The 23,957-nt window shown below is 34.8% G+C and overlaps 1 protein-coding gene across 1 annotated transcript in view; it reads left to right on the forward strand.

Annotated features, from left to right (window-relative positions):
• The window catches only part of RTKN2 (rhotekin 2), a 66,418-nt gene that overhangs the window by 27,806 nt on the left and 14,655 nt on the right, over nucleotides 1–23,957 (forward strand). The window contains exons 7-9 of the mRNA XM_004681075.2: nucleotides 12,556–12,650; nucleotides 19,930–20,036; nucleotides 20,933–21,064. Coding sequence (XP_004681132.1) covers nucleotides 12,556–12,650; nucleotides 19,930–20,036; nucleotides 20,933–21,064 — 334 coding nt within the window. The remainder of the gene's footprint in view (nucleotides 1–12,555; nucleotides 12,651–19,929; nucleotides 20,037–20,932; nucleotides 21,065–23,957) is intronic.

Consider the following 23,957-nt stretch of genomic DNA (forward strand, 5'->3'; position numbering starts at 1 on the left):
TCTCTGATGAATCCTCTCATCCCCCCCCATCTCTGGCCTGTACCCCCCAGTTCTGTATGCATAAATAAATAAATCTTTAAAAAAAAAAAAAGGAAAGGATCCTCTTTTTTATTTTCTTCTTTAATTTTAACACTCAAACTTTTCTAGATTGAAATTATTTGCTGGAAATTGCTTCAATTTAACCAAAACATAGTAGAACAATTTCTTTTTGACGATCACATGAATAATTACAGTTTTGTTTTAAACATACATTTTATTTGTTTATTATTACTTATTTGAGACAATGTTGGTTTATGTTTGTTTATTTTTTAAAGATTTATTTTAATTTTGGCTTTATCTGACCCTTTGTCTGCTTTCTCTATATTCCACATCTAAATAACCCTATCCAGCAGTATTTGTCTTTCTTCTTCTAACTTACTTCACTTAGTATAATCCAATCCAGCTCTATCCATATTGCTGCAAATGACATTAGTTTATCTTTTTTGATCTCTGAGTAGTATTCTTTTGTATATATATACACATATTCTTGATCCACTACCCTGTTTTTGGCACTTAAGTTGCTTATATAGTTTGGCTGTTGTAAATGGTGCTGCAGTGAACATGGAAGAGCAAACTCTAATTCATGTATTTATGTTTTTCTGGTAGATACCTGAGTGTGGAATTGCTGGGTCAGGTGCTAGATCCATTTTTAATCTTTTGAGAAATCTCCATGCTGCTATCCATAGAAATTGGATTAGTCTACATTCTCATCACCCCTCCTTTTTCTCCATATCCTTGCTGAAATACACATTTTAGAATTTAAAGAAACCTTAGAGATAATCACCAAGTTCGGGCATTTTAAAACTTTAAGCAGAAAAGTTCCTTATTTAAAAAAGGCAGGACTAGTAGTGCTTCTTATCTGAATACCTGACATACCTTCAACAAATTACTTATTCCATGGGCCTCAGCTCTTTTATATGAAAAGTAAGGATGTTTAGACAATCGTTTATTTTTAGAAGGCTCCTTGGAAGCCTTAGGAAGTTTTATGGATTTATATACCTTTAAAGCATTTAAAAACAATGAGTGGAGCTTGAAAATGACCTAAAATCTCATTGTTAGGCAATGAATACTTATTTTTTTTATTTTGTTGTTTATTATTTATTTGACCAAGAACAGATTACTTTACTCCTTATTTTTCTTCCCTTCTGTAAAATGGAAATAATAATAATGTAAAATCCTATTCATAGGGTCACTGTGAAATTCAAAAAGATAATTTATGAACTTACAATATAGAAAACATTTAATAAAATGTTGCTCTCCTGTTATTGTTGCTATTTTTACTATTCCCATACAAGTGCTTTTTCTGAATTATTTTTTTTTCCAAACTCATGCTAAAGCATTGCAGTTTAGAAGCTTAAGTTAGGATTATAAAGTATAGATATATGTCACAAAATTTAAAACCACTGTAATTTCGTAGAGAAGATAAATATACAAGATACAAGATTGAGCTTTTATTTAATCTGTATCTTCTTCAAAGTCTAGAGAAATGAGAATATCATTATAGGTATGAAGATTTTTTTAATAGGAATTGGCATACTTGTATTGAAGTTGTTCTCCTACTTGGTTTATATACTTGTCATCCTACTTGGTTTATACCTGAATTCAAATAACTAACTTTTTTAATGAATATTCTTAGGAAACTTAATACTACTTACTTATTTATATCATTGAAGTTGGTCAAAAGAGTAAAACCTTTTACATTTCACCAAGTTGTGTTCTAGTACTGGCATTCTGTTGATCTCTTAGTGTGAATCCAGAGTCTAGTAGATTAAACTCATAGCTTAGACATGATACTTCCGTAATTAACCATTTCAGTACCATGATAGGAGTTTGAGAATAGCATTAGTAATTAGAATGCACGAATGGATCAATTTTGTTTCTTTAATAGCAATCTAGTTCGCTGAGAAGATTCTTAATATAGTTTCTGGTTTTAACCAGATCAGGCATAAAAGATCAAATTTGGGCAGTATATGTCATATATATCATATATGTCATATGAATTCTTTCTGACAAAAGTGTAGTTTTTCAGATTACCATTTAAAGTAGTCATTTTTTTATAGCATAGTTGGATAGCTTCACAAAAACTGCATAATAATTTACTTATTTGATAAAAAGAAATGTAACTGATTAAGCTTTTTGGAATTTAGTATTAGAGTTGGCTGTAAGGAATGAGTGTAATGTTTTAGTACGAAAATGTTTTCCTGACAAGAATGTTTTAGAAGTGAGATCATTGTTGGTTTTGGAAGCAAAGGCATTGTAATTAGTCATAGTTTTTAAATGAAGTAACTTGAAATATCATCATATTGTTTGATCTAAAAGAAGACTGAACATTTTTGGTAATTTTTAGCATGCTTCCTGGTGTGATTCATTTATTCATTTTATTTGCAGAATTTAGCTTACTGAAATTCCTTAAGCTAGAATTTCCCAGTGCTTCCAATAACTGAATTAACTGTTAAATTCCTTGAGAACTACTTACTACATTATATTCCATTGTGTAAATATACATTATTTTAACCAACCATCTCATGAAAACAGAGGTAAAGTTGAGAATGATTACTTGGCAAAAAGTTATATTAAAAAAATAAGCTACTGTATTACATTTTTAAAAAAGATTTATTTATTTATTCATACAGAACTGGGGTACAGGCCAGAGATGCGGAGGGTGAGAGGTTTCACCTGGGACAGAGTGGGGAGCAGAACAGGAAGATCGATGAAGGACACTGCTGAGGGGAGCAGCGGGCTGGTCAGGAGGGGTCTGCCCAGGAGGGGTCTGCCGCGCCATGTGGTCACCTCCGGGGCAGTCGGGGATTGAACTCATGCGGAAGTGGTTTAAGCTCCTTAGTGCTGGGCTTTAACCTGCTGTGCCACCAGGGAGGGCCCTGTATTACATTTTAAAATAGATTGAAGTTAGAAAACAAGCATGCTGGAATAAATGGATTATTTATAAAAAGGAACAGTGGCGTTAAGAAGTGTGGCAGCATGAAAAGTGATGCAGTACCTAAACATAACTAAGAAATTACTCAGCTTTGAGTATAATTTATTTACTCTTTCATTTAGTCATGTTAGAAATGATTATTCATCAGTTACATCATGTGGTACACTGAATTCAAAGACTAGTAAGTTGTGTTCCCTACACTAGTAAGTTCTAGCAGTAGTAGTATAATGTTATTGGTCACTATGCATCTGTTTCAACATGTTTATTACTTCGTTACAAAAGTAATAAAAACTTGAAAAAGAATCTAGGACAGATTTATGTAAGGTTCAGCCACTTTAAATGCTTTTTATTATTTTAAACTAGTATTTCTCTTTCAGATCTTTTTAGTACTTATCTTTGGGGGATCTTTAGATTATCACACTGTGAATTCAACTTTCTCTGGAATTATTACCCAGTGTTTATATAATCATTCTTTTCCTTCTCAAATTTATTGATTTGCCACTTGTTTACATATCCTACAGTTTTGGAACTACAGCCTTCATATAAAGGGCACATGCCTCACTCAAATTTCCTGTCCCACTTTTCTGCCTTCCTCTATCTTCTTCCTTCATTCCCAATCCCTTTGGTAATCAGTGTTTTTTTTTTTTTTCCAAAATCTAAGAGTTGTTCTTGTAGCTTTGCTGATATGTTTTCTTCACTTGTTTTTAGTCAGAAACTATCTGGTCTTTTACTTTCTGACTTAATTTGTTTAGCATAATCACCTCCATCCATTCATTTAGTCCCCCAAAGCATTATTTCATCTTTTTAAATAGCTGAGTAGTTAGTGTTCCATTGAGTTTGTATTCTACATCTTCTTAAAATACACTTCTCTGTCACTGGGCAAAATATTTTTCATATTTTGAGACATCTCCATACTGTTTCTCATAGAGATTGCACCACACTGTTTTCCCACCATAGTGTAGGAGAGTTTCTTTTTCTCTACATCCTTGCCAACACTTGCTGCTTCTGCCTTTTTGAGATGGGCTGTTCTCATTGGTATGAAGAGGTATCTTATTGCAGTTTTGATGTGCATTTCTCTGATGATATATGATGAGGAGGATTTTTTTCATGTGCCCTTTGACACTCTGCTATCTTTGGAGAAGTGACTATTTAGCTCCTCCTTTTTTTTGGGTTCTGTTATTTTCTTTTTATGGAGCTAGGTAAGTTCTCTATAGATCTTAACTATTATTCCCTTGTTAAATGCATGGTATGGAAATACTTTCTCCCAAACAGTAGGATGTCATTTTGCTTTTGTGACAGTTTCTTTTACTCTTCGGAAGATTTTTAGTTTGTTATGCTCCCAGTTGTCTACACTCTTGTTTTTCTTGCTGTTGTAAAAAATTCACAAAGATGTCTCCAAAGTCTGTGTTGTGAAATGTTTGCCTATCCTTTCTGCTGTGTATTTTATAGTCTCAGGTCTTTCATCCAAGTTTACAAGCATTACTGAAATTCATATGAAATGATGAAAGTCCCTGAATAGCCAAAGCAATTCTGGAAAACAAGGAGGACAAATGGTGGTATCACACTGTCAGACCTCAAACTATACTGTAAACATGTTATGATCAAAACACTGTGGTACTGAACAAAAAGCAGACAAACAGACCAGTGGAATAGAATTGAGAACCAAGAAGTGAGCCCGTATTTATATGGACAGTTAATATACAATGAAAGGAACCAAGAGTATAGACTGGAGAAAGTCTCTTCAATTAACAGTAATGGGAAAACTGAATAGCCACATGCAAAAGAATCAAATTAAACCACTGTCTTACACCAGATATGAAAATTAGCCATTTATTTTTGTTTTTGTTTTCCTTGCTACTAGATTCTCCAGGTACTTTTCTGAAGTTGATGTCCAACAGCATACCTCTTAGCTTTCTTTTATATATTTTATGGTTTTATATCCACACATTATCATTTTAATGACCACATTTCCTATTATTTGGTCCATCATAATTTATTTATCATGCTTAAGTAACCATTCTTAGAGGAGGTTATCAATAACTTTTTTCATACTGTTTTCAGATGTGTCATTCATTAGAAATAGAGGCAGTTGTCTTAGCGTATTTACCTTAAAGTAGTTGAGGAAAATATGTCAGTCACAATTATTTCAAAATATTTGAGAAAACATTTAAATGTATTTTGGTTATCACATCATTTTAATCTATTCTGTCCCTCCAGTGAGCTAAGTGCAAGTACACAGCCTATAACAGAGCTGTTTCTTGGATACAGAAATAGCAGTACTTTATATTCCACTATATATTGAAGTGATGTTATTCTTTAAGTAAGGAATACTCAGATGGTTTTAGTAGTCTCTGAGATTAAGTTACAACGTCATTACTAAAAATAAAGTTTATTCATTCTCTTTTTCTCCCTTTCTATGCCTCCTACCGTTTCAGATGTTTTTCTTGATGGACTAAAAATACAGTGGACTACCCGTGTGATATCTTGACTGCTCAGTTTCATGACTTCCTTGCCCCTTGTGATTTTGCTTTTTACCTTTGTCAGTTATCTACCCCATGATTGTATTTTAGATTTAGCTATTACTAAACATTGCAAACCCTCGAAATACTCCATAATATTGTGCTCTATCATCCATCTCCCACATGTTCAGCTTGCTCTCTTCACTAGTCTGACTTCAGCTTAAGCTTAAGCTCCACTATTAACCATTTTATTTTTTTCCTAGCATTTCATTTTGGTGTCATGTTGTAGAAATGGCAGCCTCGGTTAAATCCTACTTTTAGGCACTCTGCACTTGTACTCATGAGGAATAGATGAAGAAACTGGAGAAACATATTCATATCAACTACTTTCACTCATTTTCATGATTACTAACCTAACGCATGTTCTCAGTATGACTGAGCAATCCTACGAAGTTTCCATAATCTTTTACTTTACCTCTCTTCTGGCCAGTATTTCACTTTGTTATTCTTTTTCTGCAACCCTCAACACCTCCTCTCCCCTTCTCATTCAAAGCTGATAATTTTGTTTCTAGATCATTGATATTATTAAGCAATCAGAAAAGAATTTACATATACACACCTGCTAGTCTCCCTGCATCTACATCTTCTTTATATTGTTTCCCATCCTTGTGAACTGCATTTGGTTCTATGGCCACATACCTGTGCATTAGACCCCATCTTCTCAAAGTAGGCTTCTGCACATGCTCGCTCCTCACTTCTACACATCACACAAACACAAACAAATATTCTTTTTTTTCTTTTCTACATATATGTTTATATTATTGTTCTTTTTAAAAAAAATTTATGCATACAGAGATGGGGTACAGGCCAGAGGGGCAAGAGTGGTGAGAGGCTTCACCAAAGACAGAGTGGGGAGCAGAACAGGCACATTTACAAAGTACACTTCTGAGGGGAGCAGTGGGTGGGTCAGGAGAGTCTGCCGCACCATGTGGGCCACCTCCAGGGCAGGCGGGGATCGAACTCATGCGGAAGTGGCTTTAGCTTTTTAGTGCAGTGCTTTTACCTGCTGTGCCACCAGGGAGGGCCCTATATTATTGTTCTTTTTATAGCAGTGTTTACTAACCTCCACCCCCTCCTGTCATCACCATAGTCCCACACATCCCTCCTTCCTTCTGAATCCACTCTGTCCTCCTCCCCTGTAAGATCTCTCTGGTTTATAATTGTCTGTTTGTTTTTGTATTGTTTTGTTGTGTTTTGTATTGTAATAGCAATATACTTCCCCCCCATCTTTTTGGTTCTCTTAAATTCCTCCTATAAGTGAAATCATTGGATATTTTTATTTTTCCTCCTGACTTATTTCACTAAGCATAATCCCTTCCAGCTCCATCCATGTTGCTGTGAATGGCATGTGTTTACCTTTTTATGATTACTGAATAGTATTCCATTGTGTGTGTGTGTGTGTGTGTATACATATATATGCATGTATACACCACATCTTCTTGATCCAATCATCTAGTTTTGGGCATTTGGGTTGCACAAACTAATAATATTCTTTTTTTTTTTCCAAAGATAGATTTATTTATGCATACAGAACTGGAATACAGGCCAGAGTTGCACGGGTGGTGAGAGGGTTCCCCAGAGACAGAGTAGGGAAGCAGAACAGGAAAATCAATGAAGTACATTGCTGAGGGGAGCAGTGGTTGAGACAGGAGAGGTCTGCCGCACCATGTGGATCACCTCTGGGGCTGGGTATCGAACTTGCACCCAAGCGGCTGAGGCCAGCTCGCAGTGCTGTTTTAACTTGGTCTTGCCACCAGACAGGACCCTAAGCTAATATTCTTAATTCACATTTTTATTGTCCCACTTCACAGTCTTCCTTTAGGAAAAAAAAAAAAAAGGAAAAAATACTGCCTCTGCTTCATCTCCTCTTATTCTCTCTTGCATCATTTCAGTCAGTTTTCATTATATTATCTCTACCCCGCCCTGCAGAAACTGCTCTTGTCAAGGACAGTAGTGATCTACATAATGCAAAGGCTTAGGTCACATATTACTGTTCTTCTTGGACCTTTCAATGTTGTTTAGCAAAATTGATCATTTTCTTTGAAACACTTTTTAAACTTACCCTAGGCTTTCCTTCTGCCTCAGTGACTATGCCTTTACTATGTCCTTTGTTCATTGCTTTTCAAGGTAATCTGAAGTAATAAAGTGTTATAACCCAGTATTTGGTCATTGGATTTTGTTTTTAAAGATTTATTTATTTATACATACAGAACTGGGGTACAGGCCAGAGGTGCAGGGGGATGAGAGGATTCACCAGAGACAGAGTGAGGAGCAGAACAAGCAGATTGATGGAAATACACTGCTGAGGGAAGTGGCAGGCAAGACAGGAAAGGTCTGCCATACTATATGGGTCACCTCCCTGGCCAGGTATCAGACTCGTGCTGCAGTGGCTATGATAGCTTTTAGTGCTGTGCTTTAACCTGTTGTGCCACCAGGGAGGGCCCTAGTCACTGAATTTTATTTAACTTTCTAATGTCCATTAAATGTCAGTTATATACTGGTATCTTCCCAAATTTAATTCTCCAACCTCCATCTTTTCCTAGTTCCAGATTAATATATCCAGCTGTCTGCCCTACTAACCCTCTAGATAACTAAAACAATCTCAAAGTTAACTTGTCCAAAATTAATCTATTTCCTGTATATATTTTTCTCTCAGTCAGCCTAATTTCATTAATTACAATTCTGTTCTTCGAGTTGTTTAGGCCCAAAACCTCGGAATGGTTGTTTATAACTCTTTTACACCCTTTGTCCACATTGGGTCAATTTTAAGCTGTATAAAAAATCTTAACCACTTTTCACTATCCCAGCAGCTTCCACCCTATTGCAAGCCTGCATCTGCTCTTGACTGGTCACTTGTAGTTGCTCTCTGGTTGACATCTCCATTTTCACTCACGATCCCTCTGGTCTGTTTGGTACATGGCAGCCGGAAGGATTATTTGACAATAGAACTCATATCACAACATGTCTCTCAAATTGCTTTTCATCTCACTTAGAATCAAGCGAAGTCTTTGTCATGCCATAAAAAGTCACTGCAGTGTACAGTTGCCTGTACCCTTCTACCATTAAAACATTTGTCTCACTGACCCTTACTTCATTCCAGCCACACTGGCTTTCATGTCAGACATCTACCATCATTTTCTTACATCACTTATTCATATTTGTTGACAATAATTGATTTCTAAAAACAACATATTCTGTTCTACAGTGCCAGCAGGGAGTCTTATTTCTCAGTAGTTTGAGTGGAAAAATTATAATGTAATTTTTTCTCCCTTGTTTTCTTCAGTACTTCCTCAACTCTTTGGTAGAACGTTTTTGTGTTATATTAGGCAAAAGTAAGAACTAATTATGAAAGACATACTTATTCAGCATATGTGAATAATAGCCAAGAGTGGCCCACACTCTTGAGGCTAGTGCCTCTTAGCTCTGGCAACATTGAGATTTGATAATACTTTGTGAACTTTTCCAAAAGTCTACATATGAGGATGATATTAAACTAATTGTATTCAGAACAAAACTTGAAATTTTACTCATGCTGTATTTTGTTAAGAATTTTTGTTGTTTTTTGAGAATAAACTTAAGTTTCCTATGTAAACATTAACAAAAAATACATTAGACCTTTCGTCTATAATGATTGTATATTAAAACCAAGAATCATTCTCTAAGAAGTAACAATCTTTTGGGTATGCCATTATTTATTAAAGAAGAGCATGTATGTAGTGCATATATACTAATTACTAAAGTTTTTTTTTTTTTAAGATTTATTTATTTGTGCATACAGAACTGGGGTACAGGCCAGAGGCTTAGGGGCGGTGAGAAGCTTCACCAGAGACAGAGTGGGGAGCAGAACAGGCAGATCGACGAAGTACACTGCTGAGGGGAGCAGCGGGCGGGTCTGGAGAGGTCTGCCAGGCCATGTGGTCACCTCCAGAGCAGGCGGGAATCAAACTCATGTGGAAGTGGCTTTAGCTTTTTAGTGCTGTGCTTTAACCTGCTGCGCCACCAGGGAGGGCCTAATTATTAAAGTTTTAGTAAAAGACAGTTTATGAGAATATCACCTGGCACACAATTAATAGAAATTCCAATCAGACATCTTCTAAGTTAGTCTATATTTCTGTTTCATTATTTTTTGTAACAGTCTTTGGTGTTTTGAACATGTAGATTTTACTATTTTGGAAAATGATAAAATAAAGAACTCTTCAAGTTTTTAGCACAGAAAATACAACTGTTGTTGAATAAAATTCATTTTATCACCACAAAGTACCATGATTATCAAAATTTTTAGATTTTTGGCAAAGGATTATTTTAACAAAAGCAGCGTAATGGGGACTACAATAAAAAAAAAACATAATGAGTAATAAAGTCTTCCATTCTCATCCTATAGATATACCCCCCAAATCTTGAAGTTGTTTGTTTTTAAGACTTATTTATTTATGCATACAGAACTGGGGTACAGGCCAGATATGCAGGGGTGATGAGAAGTTCTACCAGAGACACAGTGGGGAGCAGAACAAGCAGGTTGACTGAAATACACTGCTGAAGGAAGTAGGGGGCAAGACCAGAGAGGTCTGCTGCGCCATGTGGATCACCTCTGGGCCAACTTTCGAACTTGCACTGAAGTGGCTGTGGCTTGCTTTAGTGCTGCGTCCTAACCTATTGCACCACCAGGCAGGGCCATCTTTGAAGTTGTTATGCCAGAAGAAGCAGATTGATTCCTTCCTTTGGGAAATAAAGATGAATCAGATTACCCTTCTTATTAACATTCTGTAATGATTTTCCATCACAGTTAGAATTAAACCCATACTTTCAAAGCTCTTAAAGACTTGGGTATCTTTTCCAACCTTGTGTTGAACCATGTTTTTAGCCTGCTCTCTGTGTTTCAGTCATGTTGCTTTCAGAGTTAAAACATATAATTTGTAAATATTCTTGAGATAAAATATAAACATGCTAAGCTAACTAATTTACATTGACTATAATTTTTCATCTATAACATTTAAGCGTGTGTCTTTAATTTTTTATTGTTATAGTATATATAACAAAATTTACCATGTTAGACATTTTTAATTGCGTGGTTCAATGTCACTAAGTACATTTACAATGTTGTGCAGCTAATCATTACCATCCATCTCCATAAGTTTTTCATCTTTCTAAAATGAAGCTCTACCCATTATGTAATACCTGTTTCCCTATCCAACTAGCTGCTGGCAATCTCCATTCCATTTTATTTCTAGGAATTTGACAATTTAAGTACCTTGTATAAATGAAATCATGCCATATTTGTTCTTTTGTGACTCTTCATTTCATGGAATGTCTTTTTTAATTAAAATAACATTGATTTATATACTGTATATGATTCAGAGGCAAAGGATCTCTTTACATGTATGTTACCACACCACACCCAATACCTAGACACCCATAATCCTCCACTATAATCCATAGAGCCCTCTCCCACCTTTGTTCCTCACTGGTAACCACAATTCTGTAGTCAGATTTCTAAGAATTGTTTTTGGTTTGGTTTTGTCTGACCATTTGTTTTCTCTATGTCCCACATCTGAGTGATACCACCTGTACCATTTGTGTTTCTCCTTATGATTTATTTTGCTTTGCATAATCACCTTCAATGTCATCCATGTTATCATAAGTGGCAAGGTTTCATTTTTCATAGCTGCCTAGTATTTTATATTCCACACCTTCCTAATCCACTCTTCTGTCCTTCAATACTTAATTGTTTCCATAACTTGGCTATTATTAATAGTGCTGCAATGAATATGGGAGTGCATATATCCATTCAAGTTAGTGTTTTTGTATTTTGGGGATAGATACCCTTACATTTGTATGTCAGAAATTTAAAATAGACACTTTTTTTTTTTTAAGATTTATTTATTTATACATACAGAACTGGGGTACAGGCCAGAGGTGCAGGGGCGGTGAGAGGCTTCACCAGAGACAGAGTGGGGAGCAGAACAGGCAGATGGACGAAGTACACTGCTGAGGGGAGCAGCGGGCGGGTCAGGAGAGGTCTGCCACACCATGTGGTCACCTCCCGGGCAGGCGGGAATCGAACTCATGCGGAAGTGGCTTTAGATTCTCAGTGCAGTGCTTTAACCCACTGCGCCACCAGGGAGGGCCCTAGACACATTTTTTTTATTTATATCACTTTCCAAGGTTGAATGAAGAAGACATAAGAAACTTGAACAGACTAGCCACATGCAAGGAAATTAAAATAGTAATCAGAAATCTCAAAAAAAAAAAATCCACATTTAGACAGTTTATTAGTAAGTTCTACTAAACTTTCAAAGGCGAATACTTATCCTTCATACCTTCATAAACCTTTTCCAAAAAAAATTGAGGAAGAGGGAATGCTCCCAGACACATTTTACGAAATCTACATTATCCTCAGACCAATAGCAGACAAGAATACCATACACACAAAAATAATAATAATGTCTTTCAGGCTCATCCATGAGCCTGAAATCCATGTCAGAATTTCATTCCCTTTTAAGGATGAATGATATCCTATTGTACATACATACCACATTTTGTTTATTCTTTCATCCCTGAATGGAAACTTGGGCTTCTCCTTTTTTTGCTGTTTTGAGTAATGCTGCTATTAACATAGGTGCACATATACTTGAGTACATGCTTTAAAATCTTTTAGGTATATACCTAGATGTGGAGTTACTAGGTCATACTGTATTCTACAATATTTTTTGAGGAACTACTATATTATTTTCCTAGCAGTTGCACCATTTTACATTTCTATCAGCAATGCACAGAAGTTTTAATTTATCCACATCCTGTCAATACTTGTTTTCTGTTTTTATCCCTTTTTTTTTTGAAGCGATCCTAATAGGTATGGAATGGTATCTCATTGTAACTTTGATTTGCATTTTTCTAATGACTCAGTGATCTTGAAGATCTTTACATAATTTGCTATTTATATATCTTCTCTGAGAAAATCTATGCTCATTTTTAAACCTGGTTGTTTTTTTGCTGTTGCATATAAAATTAGTTTTTTAATAGAAAACATATCCAAATACTTAAAATATGTCTTCTTTCTATTAGAGGTGCAAAGTATAATTTACTAGCTCATACCACCCTTACCTTGGAAAGTGCTGAGGATAATTTCAAGACCCATAATCTGTTTTTTAATGGAAATGGTAAGTTCATTCTACATATTATTTATTACATATATGTGATTACAGTAATAATTTCTAATTTTAATATGTTCCTCTGAAGTTGATGTTGGATTAAGCAATACAGGTAGGAGTGATTTGTGGGGGGGGCTTTCAAATGTATTCATCACAGTGCTGCAAAGATCAAGAAATGTGTATATCTTTTTAAATTACCATTTTTTAATTCTTTGAATAAATACCCAGAAATGGAGCTGTTGGACTATATATAAATATCCATAGTTTTTATCACAAGGACTTGACTAGTATATATTTCCACCAACAGTGTATGTTCTTCTCCAAATCTTCATTAGCCCGTTACCTCCTGCCCTTTTGACAGTAGCCATTCTAGGAGGTGTAAGGTGAAAATTCTGGATTCTTGCAAGATGTTCTTCACAGCTAATAGAAGTTTGGCAGTTTAAATAATTTTCTCTTTAAATAGTAAAGGTATAACTCATTAACTTTCTGCTTCTTTTACTGCTCTTAGAAATTATTTATCAGTGTCATTTCTATGATGCTAATTTTTTCTTTATCTTTTATTTTCTGAAGTTCCACTGTGATATAGAATTTAACTTTATGCTTTCTGTTGAATTCCATGAAGTTAAAATTGTTGGTGGTGTCTTATTAGTTCTGGACAAAATCTCTCTTGTCTATTCCAACAGTTGCAGCTCTGTGTTCTTGCTTTTCTCCTTTTAGCATTCCTATTAATTGAATGGAAATCCTGCTAATTCTTTAAGCTTATCTTATTGTCTCTCCTGTGTTAATTACTATTTACTATATACTTACCTTTTTACCTGTCTGTCTTTGCAGTTTTTCTGGGTATTTTGTGATTTCTTTTTCCCCCCTCATTTTCTTTCTTATCTACTGTTAAACCTGTATACTAAAATCTTCATTATAGTTATTGTATTTCTCAGCTTTAAAAAATCTATTTAACTTTTCCTAATTTGCTGTGCTGCTTTGTATTCTCTGTATATGCTGAATATGCATAGTGATTTCATGATGGCTAGTAATTCAGATAAACAAAGTCCAGGTAAGTTTCTGTTGATGTTTTACTTCTTGTTCTTATTCATAGTGACTCAGTGTTTACATGTCTGGTTATATTTAATCATGTATCCTTGGATTTGGAAGTTTTTACAAAGAAATTGATACTTAATATTTTTGTTTTGCTTCTGGAAAGCATGGGGATATATGTCAGTTTAGGTCCAATTTCTTCAAAGACCACGTCTGGATCTCCCATCCCCAAAGTGTATCCTGGGCAGACTAAGGTGATTACTTTGGGTATCAACTTAGCATGAGAAAACCCTTACAATGCTTAACATTGTTGAGCCCCTAAACTTTAACTTCTGTTTTGCTTCCATCTTCTTATAAAATTATTGGCAAATACCATCAGGAAAGACTCCACTTTCCATGCTCACTTAACTCATTGGCTCTTATTTACCCTCAGAGTTGTACTGATAACAGTTTAGTTACCTCTTTGGGGTTAGGAAAAGTTTTTAGATATATTTTATTTAGCATTCTCAGTGAGAGGACTGGCTTGAATAATTTAGCCTCTGTCTTCCCAGCTGAAGTCTGCAAGTATAAGCATTATCAGTTTCATCCAAAAATCTAGTAAGGTGAAATTTGTTGTCATTCCATTTGTATCAGTTCTCTAGAATTACCAACGTTACCACCATTTGTTGAGTGCCTATTATGTTATACCAGACACTTGTCTATGAAATAATCAGTCTTAAAAAAGAAAAAAATCCTACAATATATGGTGAGTGAGCCTTGTGGACTTTATGCCAGGTTATAGAAAGGTGCCATAGTGGCAGTACCTCATGAAAGGAGAAAGAGAATCTCTTAAACTCAGGCCAAGGATTTCAGAGGGAATAGAACAGTCACAGAAGGACAAACAGTGATTCTGCTTACATGAGGTGTCTAAAATAGTCAGTCTTAGAAGTAGAGGATAGCAGAGTAGTTTAGAAGTAGAGGATAGCAGAGCAGTTACCAGAGAGCGTAGGAAGGTGAAATGGGGAATTGCTAATCACCACATAGAAAGTTTCAGTTATACAAGATGAGTAAGTTTTAAATTGACGAATAAGTTTTGGGGGTCTGTTGTTCAACATTGTGCCTATAGTTAACAATACTCTATTGTACTCTTAAATATCTTTTAATGGTAGACCTCCTGTTAGATGTTCTTTTTTTTTAAGGTTGGTTTATTTATTTATACAGAACTGGGGTACAGGCCAGAGATGCAGAGGGTGAGAGGATTCACCAGAGACAGAGTGGGGAGCAGAACAGGCAGATCAATGCGGTACACTGCTGAGGGGAGCAGCGGTGGTCAGGAGAGGTCTGCCACGCCATGTGGATCTCCTCCGGGGCAGGCGGGGATCGAACTCATGCGGAAGTGGCTTTAGTTTCTTAGTGCAGTGCTTTAACCCGCTGCACCACCGGGGAGGGCCCAGATGTTCTTAATACAATAAGATATAAACAAACACATCTTTCAAGTAGTGTATATTCTTATCCTCTGTGAGATGTACTTATGAGGAAACATTACAATAAATTGCTTAATAGTGGCGCCATCAGCTTTAGAGTCATATTCTATGTCTACTGCTGATTAGCTCCATGACCTTCACAAGTTCCTCATTTTGTTACCACTTACATTTTATAGATGAGTAAAATACAGTTTAGAGAATGTAACGTGCTAGATTATGTAGCTGGCAAGTGGTTGAACCAGACTTTAAATAACCGAGGACAGGCTATGCTATGCTTTCTGGTCAGGCATGATTACTATTAAAGCACCCAAAGACTCAACATACTGTCATTGTATGAATAATGGAATTGATGATGAAAGGCCCCATTCTTTCAGCCAAATCATCTGTGGGAAAGAATAAAATTCACAAAGGGAACATCAGTTTTAACAGTGATTCCTCAGTTGCCTTCAATGTTCTGTATCACTATATTCTCCTCTAACAAAATACTCATGGGCAAATAAGCTTGGGAACTGTGTGGTATGACTCTTTCTTAGAGAAACACAATATTAAATGTATTAAAGACTAGGAAATACCAGTATTTAAACCTAGCATTTTCAAACTTTTGATATTAGAGCTTAAAGATTCACTCAAAAAAATTTTAAGGACACTAACTTGTATGCCTCTTGTAATGTGATAGGTATTTCCATAAACGTGTGTAAATTGAAATTTTGTAAGTGATATTTTGAAGAAGAAAATTTGAAATTAAAAAGAAGCAAAAATTTTTACAGGAAAAAAATGCTATCCTCTAGTTTTCTCATTAATATAAATCTTTAACATGATGGGTTTTCTTAAAAAAAGTTATATCAACGTGTGACAAATACTATAAAAAGGAAATAAAATAATTTTGACATTTATAATTCAGTTATTGTATTCTTGCTAATTGAGGGAAAGTCAAAATGATATGTTAAAATTTATAGTTGTCATCAAGAAATTTTTATACTTTTTATAAAACAATGAAACCACATTGAGAAGTTTGACTCACACGGAACTGAGATGTTATCTGGATTCTTTCTCTTGCCTGTGTTTTGTTTTTTTGTTGTTGTTGCTGTCATTTTAAAACTCCTTTTTGTTCCCCATTTGAAACTACAGATGAAATAGATAAAGTAATGAAAAGTCAGACTGCCCTTTCACTTCCTGTTTCATCTTGTTCTAACACCTCCCTTGGTTAGAAAAAAAGAATTAAGTATTTTGATTAAATGTGTTGCTCATGGACTGAGAGCACTAAAAAATGGAAAATGTATGGTTTGGGGCATTTTAAAAAGTACCCATTATATGTCAGACATAATGGTAGAGGTCATAAATACATTATCTTGCTTGATTTTCACAACCTTTCTACTTAAAAAATAGGTAGTATTCTTTAAAATGAGAAATTGATTTTGAGATAGGTTAAGTGAGAACTTATATGCCATATTTCTTGTCAGGGATAGAGAAGAAGCTGTGATTCGTATTTTATTCCTCAGTGGCCCCAGGTTGGAAATAACAGGTGACGGCAAGATATATGGCAAAGTGGCTGTGGAGCCAGGACTTCTGTATCAAACATCCCTTTCCAGAGCTACAGTCAGTAAAGAGTTGTCATGGCATGCTATGAAATCTGAACTCATTTTACCAAAGACATATATTTCTAGGTGGTGTATTTAGGTTCTAAGTATATTATTGAGTGACAAACTTTCATGAATTGTTCTTAAAAATGAATCATCATTTATGACTTCATTTCTTTAGGGAGTGTACCCTAAGTTAAAAACAACCAGCGTAGAGACTTTAGAACACAAACCATTCCTAAGTCAGGAATTGCTCTATAAAGAAATTTGCTTTCAAACATTAATAAATCACAGATACAGTACTCAGATGTGTGCTTTTATAGAATGTTTATTTCACTTCCTGCCTATTTTAGGCAGATTCTCATTTATTTATTTATATCTGCTCTTTTAAATCATTGCATGTATTTTATTTATGCATTTATTACTCCCAAGTTAACCCTCTTTTTCCCTAAAAACCAGTAACTTTAGCAAGGTATTAATTTAAAAGATCTGAAATGTGGTAGATAATTTGTTGTGTGCTATTATATAGTAGTGTACTGAGCAGTGAAGTGGATAAAAACTTTTTTGTTTGTTTTACTTTGTACTTTTTGTGTAGGCTGATCTTTTTCCTTTAATTGATGTATCAGGCCTTGGCTACGTTGCAGTTGCATATTAAACTATATTTTTAAAGCTTTACAGATGTCTTACTTCTTAGAATTACTATTCAGATAACAGCAACAGTCAGTTGCTGGCCATTTTATAACAGCAACAGTCAGTTGCTGGCCATTTTATAGGCAATACCAACAAGGATGCAGGAAAAACTTTAAGAATCATTTTTTTTGTGGTCTAATATGATCACATACTGATACACAGAATAAATTATATTTGCCTTCCTTCCATAATAATGTGAAGATAATATGCTTAACTGCATAACACATAACATCTTAATGTTTTTTGAAAAAAATTAAATACTGGCTAACTTACAGAAAAGTTACAAGTTGAATGCAAAGGTCTTTTAAAAAAACAAAAATATATACAAAACAAGTTGCTTACATGATGCTCCATTACTCCTAAATATGTTATTATATAATTCCTATTAACAGGACACATAGCTACATTGCTGCAACTATCCAAGTCATTAAGTGAATATTAATACATAATTACCATCTAATCCTCACAATCCATTCAGATGTTGTTCACCGCCCCAGTGATATCCCTGTGGCAAAAGGACCTTGTGCAAAATCACATTATAATTAAATATCATGTTTTAATATCTTTGAATTTTGACCAGTCCTTTGGTCTTTCCTTGATAATTTTAAATTGTTTTGTAGAAGTCTCCTCTATTTGAGGTTGTTGTTTTCTTGGCATAAGAATCAGGTATACATCTTTGGCAGGAATATCACAGATGTGGTGCTACATTTTCATTGCAGTCTATCAGGTGGCATGTAATTTTGATTCATCCCTTTTCTGGTGATGTTCGCTTTGATCACTTGATTAAAGTGGTGTCTGCCAAGCTTCTCTCTTACAAAGTTACTCTATTTCCACCTTTAGTATAAAAGGAATGCCTACTTTGTGACTTTCAGTTTATTCGTTTGTTTATTTATTACCACTGTGGGCTGTTTTTCTACTTCATGCAGTACTTCATAATCTGTTAACATCATTATTTATTTTGAAGTTCAGATTGCCTTGAATTTGACCAGTGTGAGCCCATTCAAAAATTCTGTGTCTTTTTAATCTGTCCTCAGCATTTTTTGAGTACTTCTTGGCTTTATGTTATAACAAGATACAGGATCACCATGTACATTTCCAGCCTCTGCTCTGGAGTTCGGTAGTTTCTCCAAGCAACTCTGGTTCTTTTAATTGAAATCGTATTTAGAGGACATGATCTAATTGCTGTTCAGAGTGCCATTTTGGTGTTGCTTTTTCTTATAGGCCTCTGATTAAACAGTGCTACATACAAACACATTTGCATATATATTTTGTCTTGGTTTTCTTAATCTTACATATGTTGAAAACTGTATGTTCACACATTCAATCCTAATATTCAGTAATACATACAGTCCTAATTTAGTACTACATAGTTGGTTTTATTAATAATACACATTTCTCTTTTCTCTGAGCTGAGAAACCCATCTTTTGTCTTTTGTGTTTTTTTTCTCCTTAATCAGTCATCTTAAAAGCAACTGTTCTCCCATCTCTGCCATATGGACTCTTTTCTTTCTTTGAGGGAGTTCTGATTTACCATCCTGGACTGCCTCTTGCCCTATGTGGACACTCTGGGCGCTGTTCAGGCTCCTAACCCTCAATACCGGCTGCCGTCACCTCCACTCCCTGTGGACATCTTCCTCAGCCTGCCTGTTCTCTGACACTCGGTGCCAGCTGCCCCTCTGCTTGGATGCCCTTCTCTCTCAGCTTATGGCTCTGATACACTCTGTGGGGAACCCATGATAAATGGCTGCCTTGGCCTTCTCAAAATCTGACTCCTAACAGTGGACACTCTCCTTACTCTGCTTGTGTTCTGACACATTATGCAGTCCCCTGGACAGATAGCATCCTCATTCTGCTTGGGCCCTGCCTCCCCACATTAAACCAACCCCTGAACAGAGATCTCCCTCAGGTTCTCGACTCTGTCCCATGTGATTGCTATCAGAAAGCCCATTTAGGGACTAACACTTAATGTGGGCGACTCTCTTACTCCCTCATCCTGCCGGCCCTGGCATCCAGCTCTGGCACAACAGTTTTTCCCCAGCCTCTGGTACAGATCTCAGTCTTGAGGAATCCACTTAATGATTTACACTTATATTGTTCAACAAGTTAGGGGAGGTGAGAAAGTGGGAAAGTGTTCATTAAATTATTTTAAAGTTTCGCTCTGGTACATGTTATTCAGAAAACCACTTTGTTAATTACTGTAATGAAATTCAGAATACAATTTGACATACAAAGGTCAGTTTTATAATAATTTTTATATGAAATATGTTTACTTATACCTTCATTGATTAATAACTTTAAGCTTCAAAAGGGATCAAGAGAATAAGTTTCCATGTCTTTTCCAGGTGACAGTAGGCAGAAACTATTCATTTATTGTTTTTCTTTACTGTTTAGTCTGATTGTACCATTAAATGGTTACTGTTGTTTGAATTGGATGAACCTTTGCTTATGTTCTTATATTAAAAAAATTGCAAATGAAAAAAACCAAATGTAATTTTAACTGGACTTTTTTTTTTCTCCTTTTGCTAGAGGAGTCTTCATACTGGCTTCCTTTGTATGGTAACATCTGCTGCCGATTAGTTGCCCAGCCAGCTTGTATGGCTGAGAATGCCTTTGCAGGATTTCTTAATCAACAGGTTAGAGGACTTTGCATATCCTACAAGTATCACTCCAACTTAGATCTAAAAATAGAAGCGATTGCTTGGTCTTCTGATATTGAGAAGTATTTTTTAAAGTTCTCAGTGGTAAACATGCAATGTGGGATTTGGGGCAGGGGATATGGAGGTGAAAAGGTGGGAAAGAGGGGTGTGATTCAGTTGTGCTGACTAAGGAGCTACCTTTCCAGTTCCTGTGCTTCATTAATAGCAGCAACAGAGTAGTCAAACAGAGAGGGACAGCTCAACACCTTGCACATAAAGGCCTTTCTGCCAGACAGCTTTGGGCACAGTTTAGGCATCTAAGCTTTCAAAATTGCCTCTGTGCCATCTCCTCCTGATTTATTTATAACCATAGTTATTGTATTCAGTAAATAATTAATTATGGGCTTCAATGAATCAATAGCTTTTTTTCTAAAAAATTCCATTAGGAGGAAAGAAAATTTGCATTCTTACAGGGCCATCAACATTTTCCAGTGTTCTGAGAACAGTAAGAAAAATTATATTTTGAACATTGAGAGTTATTTTTATAACTTTCCTGAGTCATTAGATGAATGCTGTGGAATTCTAAGCACTAATTTTTATTAGAATAGCGTCTCTAAAACTGCATTGATTTATGATTTTATGGTTGTAAAAGTTATGTGCTAATCATTATCTCCATTTTCCTTAGTGCTTTTTCAGAATTCCAAGCCTTTTCTTTAATTTTAACTTACTCTTTGCTTTGAGGATTTTGAGTTACTTTCTGTACAGTAAATTAAGGGGTAATGCTATCACATTTAAAGAAAAACCAAGTAACTTTAATAATTTAAGTATTTTGCTGACTTTAAGATGATAATGATTATAAGTTGATAGTTCCCTTTCCTGATTTTTTTTTCCAGCAAATGGGAGAAGGTCTGATGAGTTGGAGAAGGTTGTATTGTGTTTTGAGAGAGGGTAAACTATATTGTTTTTATACACCAGAAGAAATTGAAGCTAAAGTGGAACCAACTTTGGTAGTACCGATTAACAAGGTAAATAAAATAAATAGATGTAACATTTTATGAAGTTTATTTTTTCCTGTACAATTTATATTATTACCATCTTGAAAAGGAAAGCACTATTGAAACTGGATAGTTCATAACAATCATTTGGTCTTATTTTTCTGTTCATTATAGTCGTTGTAGAGGAAATGTACTATATTTCCTAAGAAAACATAGTCATTGGAAATCTATACCAGTTAGTGGATCTTAGAACAGGGACTGTAACTATATTAAACAGGATGCTTTAATTTTTTATGAATTTATTTAATTAAGGGATTATATAAACACAAATGATAGTTCATGTTATAGATTGCTCATTCTAGTTAATATTCAAATGCACCATTAAAAGATATTTTTGGGTGTACTTTGTGATTTCTTTCGGAATTGATTGATAGGCAATTGTCCAATATTCCATTCAAGACAGAACAGACAAACAGTCCAGTTAGAATACATGAGTACTTATACTGCATTTAAAAAGTAGTACCATTCCACCTAGACAATCTAGACATCAAGTTTATATACATGCATGTATTTATACATAGAGAGTGGTTTGACACAAAGGAGATTATTAAGTTTAGCTACATTTTTTTTACCCAAAAATCTGTAATGAAAACTTTTCATTAAGGCAAACTTTTTTTTGGCATGCTCTTAACTGTATCTTTTTATCCAAGTCTAGTTTATTAGTAGAATCCTTTCCTCCCCCATTTTATGCATTCCTACTCTAGAGTAGTCTAGAAATGCCATTATTTTTAGGGCAGAATACGATTTTTTTTTCTACCTCTAGAAGTACCTAGTTGTCTCTAGCTGTTTTGCTTTGCTTGCCTTTGGAATGGTTGAATTAAAGTAAATGACAAAATATGAACCACCACATTTGTAGACTGTATGTTGTCTTTAGATTGAATAAAATGTAAAGTTTTGTGGCCTGACGACACAGATACTGGCCTGCTGATCTATAAGGAGTTGAATTAATTGTTATGATTTTTCCAGTAGTAACATTTTATCTTTTTATACTGCTTTTAGAAGTAGCATTATTACATTTTACTGGAGGAACTTCTTCAGTGAAACCTTTTACTATATAATTAAGTCCTCTTAATTTGTTTGTTTGTGTATTACAAAGTTTAGTTTCTCTTAAGTAGTTTATCTCAGTATCCTAAAAACAATAAATGTATTTCAATTTAGAAAGTCAGGTTTTTGAAATAATAATTCTATTTTTGTAAAATTAATTTTTTATTACATACCAATTCCTTACTTTACTTTGTGTTGCTTTCCCCAACAACTAGACTTTTGAAAATGTTAGATGCACAGGAGAATTGAAAGAAGAGCTTATGGATGCCTGAATTCCTTTGCCTACATTCTTCATCTGCAGTAATCATTTTGCTACTTTTGCTTTCTTTCTAGATAGTGTAACATTTTTTTTCCTGAACCGATTGTAAATAAGTGGCAAAAAGCATACCATTTTTTTCCTAGAAAATTTCTCCTAAAAGCAAGGATATTTCTTTCATAACTCTATTGGTGTTACACTCAAGAAATTTACTGCTATATAATATCATGTACTATACAGAACGAATTGTTCCCAAAATGTTGTAATTTTAATCTGTTCTTTGACCCAGAATCCCCACCTAGTATTACAAATTGCATTTGTTTCCTTTCCATCTAAAGGAAACATCCTTTCCTCTTACTGCCTTTCTCTTTCTTTTCACTACTTTGCTTAGTTATAACAATTGGTTATATTTAACCAATTGTTTCCTAGATTCAGGTTATTTTTGACGAGAGGTCTACATAGTATTTTTCTAATCTGTTCTTTTTACAAACTCAGTAGATAGTAAGACGAAAATCCTACCTTTTTTCTTATGTCTTGTGCAAATGAATATGGATAGTCATAAGCCAAGTTAAAATGTAATGTAAATAAATATTTTGAAAGTCATTTGTTTTATTTAAAAACAGTGTTCAAGGTATTCATTTCACCTTGCCTCAGTCCCATAAGGTAGACAGAACAGGTAAGTCTGCACGGTTTTACAGGCATATATTATTTCTGTTTTACAAGTGAAGAAACAAGATGAGATAGAACTTGTCTAGCTAGGTAACTAAAATTATATGACTCATTCTTTTCCTAGTGATTAGGAAAAAAAAAATAAAATTTCATAGGCTAGTTTTCTGGGTTGTCATAGACAAACTGCTACCTCTGGCCTAAATTTAGAAGGCAAAATTGAATTTTTCCTATCTCCATATATACTCTGAAACAGTTCTGAAAGTAAAAAGTATCTCTCAGAAGAGGATCTGAACCTGGAGCCATAATCTGTGTTATCTATAGGCAATGACTTAAGAATCTTTACCATTTAAATTTAAGAGGGACAATCATAATGGAATTCCTTTGTTATTGTAGCTAGGGTATCTATATTTTCTTGTCTGATGACAAGGGTCTAATTCCAGGAAAGTGGTTAACAGTGTTTCATGGTCTGACTGAATTGACCTTTTTTCAATTGACTCATTTTTCCTCATGGTAATAAAAGCTGACAGCCCAGCCACTGATGGGATTCTGTAGTCAATCAGTTCCATTATTAAGATGACTGAAATCAGCATACTTAGAAATCCCAGTGGTGATTCCACAATTGACCGTTATAAATTCACAGAAAAATGATTAATCTAGTAATCTATATAGAATCAGCCCTAGAATGAAGGGACAATATGGGCTATATTTGACCCTGAGGATTGATAACATAAATCCTTCATTGTAGTTTTTGTCTATAATGTAACCTCTAAAAGAGAACTTTAACATTAAGCCATGAGATTAGACTGAAGTTTGGGAAGATTAATATAATTTAGTTGCTGAGCTCAAATATTAAAGTGATAACAAAAGCTCCATTCTCTAACATTGTAATATTGA

Source organism: Condylura cristata, unplaced genomic scaffold (assembly GCF_000260355.1).
Source record: "Condylura cristata isolate star-nosed mole 26May11 unplaced genomic scaffold, ConCri1.0 scaffold00011, whole genome shotgun sequence".
In the NCBI taxonomy this organism is placed as follows: domain Eukaryota; kingdom Metazoa; phylum Chordata; class Mammalia; order Eulipotyphla; family Talpidae; genus Condylura; species Condylura cristata.